The sequence below is a fragment of the Notechis scutatus genome, chromosome 4 (genome assembly GCF_049901735.1).
Source record: "Notechis scutatus isolate UNSWTSFEM ecotype Mainland chromosome 4, rNotScu1.2, whole genome shotgun sequence".
NCBI classification, from domain to species: Eukaryota; Metazoa; Chordata; class Lepidosauria; order Squamata; family Elapidae; genus Notechis; species Notechis scutatus.
In genome coordinates, this window is record NC_142012.1 from 159663820 (window position 1) to 159677530 (window position 13711).

The 13711-nt window shown below is 40.7% G+C and overlaps 1 protein-coding gene across 10 annotated transcripts in view; it reads left to right on the forward strand.

Annotated features, from left to right (window-relative positions):
- Nucleotides 1-12938, forward strand: part of ATP11B (ATPase phospholipid transporting 11B (putative)) — a 101584-nt gene extending 88646 nt beyond the window's left edge. For 4 of the 10 annotated variants that reach the window (XM_087965399.1, XM_087965395.1, XM_087965403.1 and 1 more), the window contains 2 exons: nt 4967-5100; nt 9792-10630. In XM_087965399.1, the coding sequence (XP_087821525.1) occupies nt 4967-5069 (103 nt within the window). In that variant the 3' untranslated portion in view covers nt 5070-5100; nt 9792-10630. Of the gene's footprint in view, nt 1-4966; nt 9086-9791; nt 10631-11802; nt 11937-12062 lie in introns of those variants that run through there. The other 6 variants (XM_087965394.1, XM_087965398.1, XM_087965401.1 and 3 more) reach the window with 5 other exon arrangements.
- Nucleotides 12939-13711: the final 773 nt, after the last annotated feature.

Genomic DNA, 13711 nt, shown 5'->3' on the forward strand with positions numbered 1-13711 from the left:
TTATGGCATTTCCCAAGATAGCAATGAATTTCCATATCACATAACCTGTTGTGACTCCGGGATTTGAATCTGTTCCGTTGGCAGATGTGAGCTCGAGTGAAGAGGATCTGGCAGTGAAATTTGAGCCCGCATTGCTGAGTGATTTCGAAGATAACCAGGATGAGGAAGTGGACTTGGCTATGAGAGATGAACCTAATTTATTAGAGCTGACAGAGTCTTCTGCCTCCTCCAGTTCTCCCTCTCTGATTGTGCAGCAGCCGGTGGCAGATAGTCAGGAAAATGGGCGAGAGGTTTCAGGAGAGGAGGAGGGATTTGAGGGATCCTGGCTTGATGTGAGAAATAGACGGAGATTGAGACGTCAATCTCAATTGGGAAGGAGGCGTCGAGCCGATGATTAATTGATGAGACTAACACGCCCCCTTAGGGGATAAAAGGAAACAGATGGGCTTGAGAAATTTGCCAGAAGCAAAGTGTTTTGTTGGAGCGAAAGTCTTGTGAAGATTCTCTGAGGCATTGTGATTTATAGGCACTTCAGGTTTGCCAAACAGATAACGGAATTACTGCTGAGGACTGGAAAAACTTCAGCAGTTATCTTGTTTGGGGTTTGTTTCTGTTTGCTTATATTTTTTGGAACTTCAGAATTGTGATTGCTCACCTGTGGATACAAGTGGGGCATAACAATAACCATAACTCATAAAGCTGGAAGGGACCTCATAAGTCAGTCCAAATTCATATCAAATTCATTTTGACATTCCCTAGTAAATTGTCCATTTTCACTTACTTTTAAGGGCTGTGCAAGATGCAGTTTGTCTGCTGTGAAATTAAAAACACTAAGATAAATCATAAATTGTTTCATTCATAGTTAATAGACCCCGAGATTTCCAGAATTATTAGCTGGAACTGTGGTCTTCATTAATTCAAATATTTTTGAATAACAAGAGTAAAGATAAAGGTTTTATTTGCTGCAGATGTTTGGAGAGCAAATCAATACCTCATAAGTGTCAATCTTTCCCAAGTGTCTTGGTAAGTAGAAGATTAAAATGTTGGAGTATTTTCAAAGGTGCTGTAGGCTTTCTAATAAACATCTCTACGTTTCCTTTTTTGTCTCATACAACTTTATAATTTTTTCCCTTTACTATGCTATCACTGCCAAAAATCCAGTTCCACTTGAATCTATATGTACTATTTCAATTTGAAAACACTCTGCTGCAGTCAAAAAACACCCTAGGCCAAATTTCTGTCCTTGGTTACAGCAGTGTATCCCAACTTTGGCCACTTGACCATTGGTGGACTTCAGCTTCCAGTGTTTCCCAGCCAATATGCTGACTGGGGAATTCCTGGGCCACACATTTTCAAGTTGCCAAGGTTGAGAAATGCTGGATTACAGGATAACATGTCAAGTTCCCCTCTGCTTAAGTTTCTGATTCCCAGAGAGCCACATCACAAAGCCTAGATCATTTGTTATTTATGAAAGACATGGTGTAATTTGAAGTTCAAAGGTGGTACTGTTTTGCACTTTCAGTTATATTGGATTTTGAAGGGTTTTTTTTTCCCCTTGCAAACCTAGAATTAGACCTCCATCAAAGGTTTCAGATTTGGAGGACTAGAGGCCCACAGATATTTCTTGGGGAATATTTAAGGTAAATGTGCCATTGTTGACATAGGAATGACTTCCTGTTTGCCTTGAACATAAGAGGTAAATTGGACAGGAACCAGGCACCCAGGAATCCAGAACAATAATAAACCACCATGGACCTTTAGTTGGGCAGCCAAGCTTAGAAATAAAGTAGAGATTGGAAATTGTATATGAACCACATATTGAAGCTCTTTTTAGGAGGCATACACATAACAAGCGGGCTTTATTAGATATAAAGCCTTGATTTTATATTCCATTACATGGATTTATTTCTTTGGTTGCATTATCAGGAGCCTGTTCGTTTTTATCAGTTTTTGACAAAGTTTTGTTCTCAGTATCTCATTCACTCAGCCTGAATATATGCTGAGTATAGAATTGGAATGGGTTATTCGACGACTTCATTTCCCCCCATCAACTGCAAACAGTTGATTTTTGACAGCAAGATTTTTAGTATGTTGTTCAAAACAAGTGGTAGCTGTGGGAATGGAAGACCCGTGACATTACATTTTGCATGAAAGTCATCGTCCATCCCTCGCCCAATCATTCTGAATTTATGGGAGTGCCCAAGAATAGAAATGGAACCAGTTTAACTCCCATTCCCAGTCTTAAAACTGTTGCCTAAAATACAAGCATGTGTTGGGGAAGAAAATTCATAATTCCCTTCTGTTGAGGTCACTCTGAGGTCTCCAACTAGCAAAGAAAAGAATGTGTGTGTCTTGCTTAAATGGGAGGTATTTTATGAAACACTTCATAGGACAAGAAATGTAACCATGACTTTTCTGCAGTTTTACAAAATGCAAAATTCTGAATTAGTTCCATCAGCTATGTCTAATCTGCCTTGGATTTTCTTGGGTGGTAAGAAATGGAAGACAGTGTCTGGTCCTTTTGGTACAGCTTGGCCACTGGCTGGCTGCCCATCACAAATTAACATTTTTGAGAAGTCATCCTTTTAATAGTTTTCAGTTGTGGGAAATATACAAGACCATCATTATTAACTAGTCAGGTTCTAGATTCTCCAATGCTTGGAGACTCAGCCTTATTTCCTGAGACAATGCAGAATGTGGCAAGCACACATTTCCCTACTGTTGCTGTGCTAAACTCTTGTCTTGACAAAATCTTTGTAATCTATAAAATGCTTATTCTAATATTGGCACTTCAACTCTACATAAACCAGCATATATGTTAACATTTATGTTGCTATAGTAAGAAAATGACCTGGCTGAGCTTTTTCTTAATCCCAAAAAGAGGATAGGAAATCTTTCAAGATTTTTTTTCCCTGTCTTCTGATGAACAGAGGAAGTTTTTGTAGAGGTATTTTGGTTTATGTTGAAGAGCTTGATTACCACCAATAGGCACAATAATGTCACCTTCCTGCACATCAGCTTTAAAAAAAAATCAAGGGCAGTCCAGACCTTTTGGGACCACAGAGCTATGGGCAGAGAGGGGAGCATTCCAACTTAGCTAAAGGCAGCCAGTTTCAGAAACCTGCATTACATCGATGTTTTAACCTTCCAGTGTGGTTAGGAAGCTGTTATTTGCAAGCTGGACACCATCTTTGCGGTCCTTGTTTTGTGTCAAGTTGTAATATGTAGTGCTATCTTCTGTTGGGTTTGAATGGGAGATAGAATTTTTCTCCAATTTGCTTCTTCATGAAAATGATCTCCAAGCAGGTGTGTGTTTCAGGAAAGGGCTGGATAATAAATCTTTCTCAGTAATCCTCTGGGCAATCTTGAATGTTACAGTGAGAAGGTTTTGGGACTTTCAGGGATAGATGGGAGTTGGGAGGGAGGATGGGCACATGGTGTAATGGAGCAATTTGTAATTGCTTGTCAAGGATCCAGTTTGGGTCTCCTGTTGGCAAGACACCTGTAAAATAACACAATCTGTTTTTGTTTTGTTTTTGGTGGGGGATAATAACTTTATTCAAAACAAAGATAAAGGGTAATTGGGTCAAACAGTTTAAAGAGCTACAGATTTATCAGCATCTATCTTTTCCTCAAATTCCATTCATGGTTAGCTGCAAGTAAATATTTGAAAGTGAGACTCATCTGGTCTTTTTTATTTTGATTCTTTTACAATATCTGTGAGTACAAAGCTGGATTTTCCAGCTTTAAATCATAAGACAAATTATTCCAGTTCTACTAATATTTACAACAGAAAACTGGCAATTAATTGTTAGTTCAAGCTCTAATGAAACAGGTAAACATTTTCATTTGAGAAAAGGGAATTTTCCAAGTATTTCTGAGCAGTATTGTGATATTTCTGACATGGATTTTAAAACTAATTTCTAATTTAGCTATGTAAACTATTTCTGCCTCTTGTTGTTAGTCCTCAGTGCCTCACTAACTTCTTATTTTTAACTCCTCAGTGCCTTTTTTCCTAATAACCAGTTTCACACTGGATTCTGATGATGAGGCATCTTTTTTCAATTTCAGCTGAATATCCTGCTTTTCCTTGTTTTTCCTTAATGACATTGTTTCTTGTCTCAGATAAATAAACTGTTTTGTTTTGCTTTGTTCTCTCTTTAGAGTTCTTGTGGCCATTTTGTGCAAGATGAAAATTATTTCCAACTCTTTTAATAGCTGCTGTCAGGTTATTTAATCACTACTTTCCTCTATCTTTGATTGTATACCCTAGGCCATTTTATATGGAAAGAGAAAAATAGGTATGAATAGAGAGAAAAATAGATAGCGGCACAGTGGCCTAGAGGTGAAGCCCTTGTCTCCCACTCAGAAAGCTGAGTGATCAATCCTAGGTAGCGGCAGATGTTTCTCTCTCAAGACACAAAGAGAAAATATCTGCTGAAAACTCCACAGGAAGGGCATCCGGCCAGTCAACCCTCAGCTCCATTCAGTCGCCCCGACCCCACTCTGAAGTAAGGGATTAAAAGGGTCGTAGAAAGAAAAAAGAGAGAGAAATAGGTGTGAATAGATTTCAGCCTCTTTTCTATCAGAATTTCAGTCCATTGACTTCCCTTGGAGTCAGCCAGACTTTGCAAATAGGTTTCTAAGTGCTAGTTGTATGAAATCACAGAGGTAGAGAGACAAGCAACTAATGGACTGGAACCTAGTTCTCACATCTTCTGGCCTTCAATTGTCAAAGAGGCAAATGAACCGTTACTACTATCATATAATTCTCAGAATATTTATAGAATTAAGCTTCCCAGTGCTGACATGAAACATACAGAAGATGCATGCAAGCTAAATCAGAACTGCATCTGTGCTTCTAAAATGTCTGTAACTGTACTAACAAAAAACCAAAGATCCTGGAGAGGGTTTTCTAATTTCTCTCCCGCTTTTCCCTGTTTTGTTTTGTTTTTCTCCCCCACAGCTTACTAAGACAGGTCCAGGTGTCAACTGCCTGGAGTCCATGTGTTGCTTCTCCCATGGGGAACCAGCCTGCACACCTTTTAGAAGAATGCTGGAGCGAATAATGAGACGGTGCAGCCCCACCCAAGTCAACAGGTGTGGAATTTCTCTGAAATGCCTTTGCTGCAGACAGTTCTCCTATAAACTGGAACACGATGAACCGACAAATATAGATGTCTAGTCCGAGACAGGAAACCGTCTTCCTAGGTTCAGTCTGAGATCTTCAGAGAAGATCCAAATTTGTGCTTTGAATGTGGGGGGGAATGAGAGATCGTTGCGTTAACTGATTGTTATTGAAAAACTGGTTGAATAGTGGGGTTTTTTGGGTTTTTTTTTTATGACGCCGCCTTTTTTCTGATCCCGTAACTGCTATTGTGCCTTTAGTGGCTTCAGTGTTATAAGCTGTCTCAGGCAAGCACTCCCCTGCTCTTTTCGAGCACCGGCCAGTGATTCACAAGCTTTTCACGAGCTTTTTCTTGCTCTGAGCTCCCTGTCAGCATCATTTTTGCCTTTCTACATAAACGTGTGCGTTTCAGTATAGTTTCTCCCCCTTCCCTTGTATGTCTTTGTTTTCCCCCTGAAAGTCAGACCCCGGTCCTCATTTCCCTCCTCTTGTGGTTTTAGCTGCTTTGCCTTTTGAACTCAGAAGGCTTGTCCTGTGTTTGATCACTATGTGTCTCCCCTTCTAGACATGTCTCCTTTTAACTCCAAGGTTTGGGGTTTTCTCCCCTGAAATTTTCACTTCGGGGTGGTGGGGAGGAAAGTTTGGTAGGTTTCCTCTATTTCTTGCTCAGCGACTGTGTGAAAATCAATTATTTTTAACATTACGAAACAAAGCTCATATTTGAGTAAAATAATAATCTAAAGCCATTCCAAATTATGATTAAAAGTAGACCTTTTTTAACGAACACAAAGTCATTCAGAAATAAATGCTAAGCCTATTTATGTGTTCGCTAATTTATACAGGTCTGGTTTTTTAAAAAAAAATTTGAAAAGATCCTCAACAGGAGTATCAATGAGAACCTTTCTTAATTTACAGAAGGTTCTGTCTTAAAACAGACAAGTGAAAACTCTATGGAGATGCTGTAGAAAGAGAAGGTTAGGAATGAGTTTTTGCCCAGTGTTTCTAATCCCAGGTTACGATTGTTTTCTTCTTTCCTTGATGATATTAGCCATCCTTCTGAAGCATTATTTGAGAGAACATTGTTCAACCTTGGTCACAATTAAACAGCAGTTTGAGTTGAGATAAGATGAGATCAAGCAAATTATTAGGGCGAGATTCTCAGTTTGGGGGAGACAGACTTGAACAAAGTCCTCTTGGAGGATACTGCTTTCAAAGGATCAGGAGAAACATCTGAAGATCTTACAGATGGCCCACACAATTTGGGAGTACGGCTACCAGGTCTCTATGGAAAAAAAGCCAGACAACCATTGGATGGCATAGAGAGTTAGTTTTCTCTTTATTTGCTGCTATCCGTTGGTCAGCTGGATGTTTGCAGTCCTCATTTAAGGATGCAGTAGCTTTTTACTAGTAGCTAGTTACTTTTAAAAAACTGTTGGAAAACTTACTGTGGACACTTCTAAATTGTAATTTTCATGCTCAGCTCCTCTGAATATTTCCTTCTCTTATTGATTTTTTTTTCTAAAACAATGTCCTCAAATGTGTTAATCCCTCTGCAGCTCCATTTTAAGTTTTTACTAAAATGATTGGTTTTTTTTCCTTCATAAAATGGGAACTGTTACAAGCCTGATTTAAAAAATAAATAGTAACCTGTCTCTCTTTGTAAAGAAAGAAGGCAAGATGTATAAAATAAAATATTTCCTAGACATTTTTAAAACAGGAGCAGTATCTGATTGATCTAACAGTAGCTTTTTCTCCCCCGGGGTAATGATTTCTGACAAAAGTATATTTGCACCTCTTGGATATCCTCTACCATTAGAATGCCTACCTGCCACTACTATGATTGGAGTTTGTATGGAATGAGGTCTTGTCAGTGTCAGGGATGCCTGGCAAGAGGGTATACAGTGTGTCTCTGTAATTCACCATGCAGAGATACTTTGAACTCCCTCCTCTGCATGTTTCAGGATTACTTCAACCCAGAGGCGTACACATTGCACACCAAACACAGAGCCTTGATCAAACCATCATGGTTGCTGTCTTTACTTTTTAACCAGCCCCTGTGGATAGTCCTACTTCAGCCCCCTGGTCAAGGAGAGCAACCTTGATTGCACCAGAATTTTCATATCAAGCTCTTTCATGTCCACCTTTTAAAATGATTGTTATCCGCCTCATTCTTACATGGGAGAGAGAGTTATGTTTGTAGTCACTGTTGGGTTGTGTGCATGCAACACATGTGTTCCATTCAGGCAAAAACATAGCAGATTCATTCTCATTATATGCTAAGCTTGACTGGTGTAACCCTGGCTAGTCTTTTTCTCTGGTTTAGCATAACGTGCAGACTATGATGGAACCAGAGATTGTGCAAATCCACAAAAAGTGATTAAATTAGTTAATGATGGTAAGCATGCAGTCTGAATGCAGATTACTTGCGTTGGAAATTGAAGTTATTTTGAGAGAGGTTTACTCCTATCTCATTAGCCCCATCTTAAGTCATACGACAATATGATACTACATTGTTGGAAATGAAACAAGTAATATATATTCAGAAGTCTGTGCTATCTTGTTCATTGTTTAATATAAAAATGTCACTCAGAGAGAAGTTCACAAGTCCTAGCTATGGTTCTTGCAAAAGGTAGGTATCGCCAGCTTCAAAATCAACGTTGAATAAATACATCTTGTGATTTTTTTAAAATTTTTTTTTCTGTTTTCTGTATTTTAACAAATACAAGTATATGGTTTGACTCTCATGTTTGATAGAAGATGAAGTACTCCTCCCTCATCTGATCTGCATGCTGATATGTGGAAGACGGATTGCCAAAATAGTACTTTGAAATTCTGCTGGTTTTTCTCCCAATTAGGACAAACTTCTAAATTGTCGTTAATGTATGTTTTAAAATACAAGGTTTAAAATTGTACTGCCTTCCAGGCACATTGAATGGGGTCTAAACTAAAGCATTTCGTAATGCAACAATTGATCTAATTGTTAGAACTTGATTCATTAAAATCAAGAATTTAATGGTAATGACAATCTGGGATAGTACAGTAATTTCCCAGATTTGGTTGGGACCAAAATAATTCGGACATATAACCCTTTGGAATATAGTTTCCTACCTAAGCAGAATACTAAGAAAGGCATATTTTCAAGGTGCAAAATTCTCACCTACTTCATAACCATTCCTTATGAGCAGGCATAGTTATCAAGGTGACTTAGCCTTATATTTTGATTTGAGAATGTATTAGTCACTTTTCTTGCAATAGTAGCTGACCTGGATAGAAGTTAAAAATATTTCCACAGTGGTTTACAAAAATGATCCATAATGCTTTACAGAAGTGACCCAAATAAAATGTTTTCTGCAGGCCATTTGTTCCATTGTGAGATAATTAGTAGTAGTAGAGATGGAACAAGCTTTTTACTTCATCTGCATGGCATTAGACAACCCTCCACGTCTGTCTTTGTGGAGGTGATCTACCTTATCTGAAGCCCATAAAGATAGGTCTCAGGTGGAGAGTTCAAGACTCATATCCAATTGGCAGATCTGCACTACCCTAGGATCTACACATCTAAACTGATTTATGTAGGTTTTTTTTACCAACTACTAGAGAAAATTGTGTTACCAACCAAATCTTCTTTGTACTTGATATTCTGTCAAATATGAGGATCAGTGTATGAAATCAAATCTATTCAATAATTTGGATGAATGATCTCATATTTCATCTAACTGTGTGCTTAAATGCTTGGAGTATAAAGGAAAGAGATACAGTACCTAACATGCTCTTTAGCAGAGTGAACGTCCATTTTAATTAACTCAATTAACAAAACCTTAGAGCCATTTCTTGTTTCCATTGGGCATAGTTTTCTCCAAATCATCAAAATCTGTTCTTCATTTCTCTTCCATCAAACTGTCACTTGCATTGATTGCTCCAAATTCAATGTTGTGTTATTAAACATATTCACTTGCAGTGTTTTGCTCAGCTGATTTTGTGTGGCTGGGGTAGATATTTGCATGGTCTTTCATTTGGGGTGGTTGCACACCAATGATGGAATTCCTTCAGTTTCTTAATAGCTCTGTTTATTGCATAATCAGCATTCTAGATGCGTGAGCCTGGTAGAATACAGGCCCCGTCTTCTATGAGAAGGAAAGGTTTTAGAGCAGGGGTGGGGAACTATGGCCCTTGCTGTGTCAGGAATTCTGGGACACAAGTCCACAAGTCATAAAGGGCCTATGGTTCCCTACCTCTTGCTTTAGAGCAGGGGTCTCCAACCTTAGCAACTTTAAGACTTGTGGACTTCAGTTCCCAGAATTCCTCAGCCAGTTTTGCTTAGCCACAAGTCTTAAAGTTGCCAAGGTTGGAGACCCCCTGCTTTAGAGCACGCCTGTGTGTTTACATAAAACCTTCACGCCTACGGAACTCTGGATTAGAGTAACCATATGAAAGCAAGTCAGGTTGCAGCTCTGATCTAATAATATGGGCCTTCCCAAGAAACATATGCAACCCTACCTTTTCTGATCTTGGTTCTGGGGATTTTCTGATTCTCTGTGCCTGATTTGCCACCAGAACTTTGGACCATATCTTAGTCATTTTGGATATATGTCTCTGAAAACGCCTCTGGGACCAAAACACTGGTTTCCCATCAGCAAACGTTTCTTTCTTGTTGTTACTTTAGATCATGGAGCTCTATGGAACCTTTCTGTACCAGCGATGGAAGCTTCTTGACGTTATCCACAATGGAATCCATTACTTGAGACTTTTCTCAATGCCTTGTGGAAAAACCATGACATCTTGGTTGTAACCAATCTACCAGCCCCTTATGGCCTCCTTTTTAAATGTCATGGCCAGGTTCATATATTTGGGGCAGGCGAGGGATTGAAGCCTGGTATTTGCAACAAATACTATTGAAAAAAGAAAAACTGTACATTCCAGTGGAAGCATTAGCATTGTTTAGATGGATGCTATTAATTTTCCATGGTCACATTAGCAATAATAACTTGCTAGAAACCCTTCAGAAAAGTGATTGCTTTGGTTCCCAAATATCCACAACTGATTAGCAAAATATGAGTGGCTTTGCTAAACTGGGAAACGGTATTCTTCTATTCTTCTCCACAAGATGCATAGATCTTCCTTCTTAAATTGACTTAGCTAATTCTGAAAGATTTTGAACATGCATACTCTGGAGAGAGAGAGAGAGTGAAGTTCCCTGAGGATGGACTCCAGCATAAGCCCGAAAACTTGGAAGGATAAACCTCTGGTCCGACTCAGATTGGATCCTGCAACATTATCTTGGGACACATATATTTACTTTCATTTGCGAGGGGGAGGAAGCTGTTAAATAAATTAGCTTTATTTCTGGACATTCTTGATTCAAATTTGGGGGAAAGGATGCTTTTTGAGGCATTACTTTTCTCCTTCTCCACTCCTCCCTTCTCAACCATTTATTTAGTCATCTTACACTCTTGTTGAGAGCACTTAAGAATTCTCCCTGATTTTGCAGGGGCGGCAAAAAGAGGAAAATAAATGCAGCCACACTTGTATATAGTTTGTGTCAAATGAAGAGCATGCTGTTCAGGACAATAAATGAGATGAAGGCCTTTAGCCAAAAGAAATTGCGTCTGTGAATTCTTGATCTCAATCAACTAGGGCTTGGTGGGCCACAAAAGGACCATTGGAAGCATTCGCTCCCACGTTTTTCACATGAGATGAAAAAGTTCGGCATTTGCTATTCCGGTTCTACCCTCTGTGGCTGGCAGAGAACCCATCATAAATGATCGGGGGGGGGATTTTTCTTTTATGCCAACAATTTCACAATTTCTGAATGCTTCTCAGGGTCCCTGCGGATCAGTTACAAGGTTATCTTCCCCTCCCCATGATTCGGGGTGCAGTTGCCCAAATGGCAGGCCCATTGCTTTCAAAATGGAGCAATTATCAGACACTTCCACTGTGTAAACTCTCTGAACTGGCTATATACTTGCATATCTTTTAGGAATGCCAGTTCCTTTTATTTATATTTTAATGCTGATATCTTTTTCCCCTGTTACGAGCCAACAGATTGATTCAATACGTCGGTTTTCAAACCAGAGAACTTTAAGATGTGTGGACTTCAGTTCCCAGAATTCCCTAGCCACCCATGCTGGCTGGGGAATTCTGGGAGTTGAAAAATCTACACTTTGTAAAGTTCCCAAGTTTGAGAGACGCTGCTGTGTGTTAGTATGTTAGACAAAGCAGAGCTTTTCAGGGAAATGCACCTCACAATCAGCAGCCTGCCCTTATTTCAACATGTTTAATGTGTTCCCCTTATTCCAAATATCATTTACTGGTTTTATTTCTATCCTGCCTTTCTAAGCCCGAGTTCTCATTTAAAGGAGCATCATTTCGTCACTGTCATAGATCCATAGATCACTCATATCCATCCTTTCCATTCTGGTTTGTCTTCCCCCCCGTTTCCCCACCAAAACTATCCCCACAATGAATTGTGAAAGGATCCAAAATTTCAAAAACAATCAAAACTCCAAGCATTTATTTAAATCCACATCATCGTGCAATTAATGTTTCTGCTTTGGTTTTGTATGACGTTAGAATTTAACTCTTTTTCTTCGCAGATGTACAATGACTGGAACTGACTTCCATGTGTTTTTCGTTTTGTTTTTTTAAATTCCCATTTCTTTCTCGTCCCTCCTCAGTGTGTGTAAGGGTGCAGAAGAAGCATGCATTTAAACAAATTCAGGAAGAGTTTAAGACTCCATCTATCCAAGCCGGGTATCAGTTTCTAACTAAGGGGCAAAAGTAACAACCGAGTGAAGACCTATTGTTTGTTCTATGACCAGCAATTCGGGTCAAATGGAAGGAAAGCAAATGTATTATACGTCGGATCACCATTAAGTTTCGTCCTTTCTTTCTCTGAATGTTTTGTGTATTTCAGTAAACTCATATTTACTTCTAGGTTGAGGATTAGGCCAAAAATACATTGCAGAACAGAAAAAAGAAAACGCAGGAAACTCCTGTGAAATGAATGAATGACCGCAGATAAAGCAATAACAGTTGAAATAAGCCAAGGAAGGAAGACGATTTTTCTTCATTATATTTTGGGGGGACATTGGGATAAATTCTCTTAAGTCTTTTGAGAGTCTGCAGAACACGAAAAGAAAGCCATTTTCCTTTCCATCAAGACCAATAAACTTCATGGACGTGGTCATGTCATTTTCTTGGCAGCTATTCAGAAAAGGATTGTCCCATTTTGTGGAATGGTTTTCAACTTCCCAGTTGAGGCTCTTGCTCTGGCAACACTCACTTAGTATTTTGCTCCACAGCTTTCCACCGAGTTGCAGAATCCCCTATTACAAACAAAGATGCCATTGATGTTGTGTTCGGTCTTGGTCCTGGGTGAACAGAGTGGAGCATCTGACCCATGAAGCCCGGCGGGGTAAAGGATTTGGAGCAGAAGGAGCTCAGTCCTTGATAGGGATGGCGTTGAAGAACTCAAAGGGCATCAGATCTGGGTTGGTCTCAGGAATTTCTACGTCAGTTGCAGGATGAGATGTTAAGGAGCACGGAAATCCATCTTCTGCATGCTCATTGAAAATGAAGCAAGCCCCATTTTTCTTTCCACCATAGGATGGTCCAGGTTTCATCCCCACCCACCCCAATTTCCAGTGAAGCATGGCACCATATGACACAAAAGAGTTGGCGATATGGCTGTTTAAAAGAAATAATTTAGGGTTGACTTCTATCCTCCCATTCAGTCGCCATAGGTACACAAAACCCACGTTACAAATCACTTATTTGATCACTTATTTCTTTATGATCCAATAGACCAGGGGTGGGCAAACTTTTTGGCTCGGGGCCGCATTGACTTTTAAAATTTGACAGACGGGCCAGGTCAGCACAAGATTTTTTGGGAATCGCCCCCACCCTTCCCCTTCTCCTCCTTCCCTCCCTCGGAGGCCCCTGAGTCAGGAGTTGCTACCACCAGCGCGGCTCCCGCTGCTCCAGTCCGCGTTGCCTCGGGAAGGGAAAGGCAAAAAGGAAGAGCCGCGGCAGTGCTTTGCAATGGGAGCAGCGGCACCGGAGGCTCAGGCTCAGCGGCTCCTGGTTTTGCCTTTTCCTTCCCAAGGCAACACGGGACTGGAGCTGCGCGGAGCTGCGCCGGCGGTAGCAACTCCTGACAGCCCCAGCCGGACACCTGAGCGGAGCCCGGCGAAACTGCCTGTTGCTGCTGCCGGAGCACCGCCGGGTCGCCTCCTCCAAGCAGCCCGCCCGCCTGCCGGGCTTCCCTACGCCACGCGGCTCGGGGCCAGGCGCGAGCGCCCGCGAGTTAAAAGGAAGCCGAAAGTTGCTGGGAAGTTGCTCGGGTGCTGGGAGCAGGCTTTTAAAGTGCCGCCCGAGCAGGACCGCCGAGCCGGGAACGGGGCACCAAGGCAGGGCAAGGCTCCACCAGCAGCGGCCTAGCTTTAGGTGGCTCCAAGCAGCCCGCCCCGCCCACCGGGTGGAACCCTTCCCGCTCCTTGGCGGGAAGACGCTCCAGCCTGCAAGCTTTGCCTTTGCAAAGTTTAAGCCTGGAAGCCCCGGAAAAAAGGGGATCGGCGGGACTCA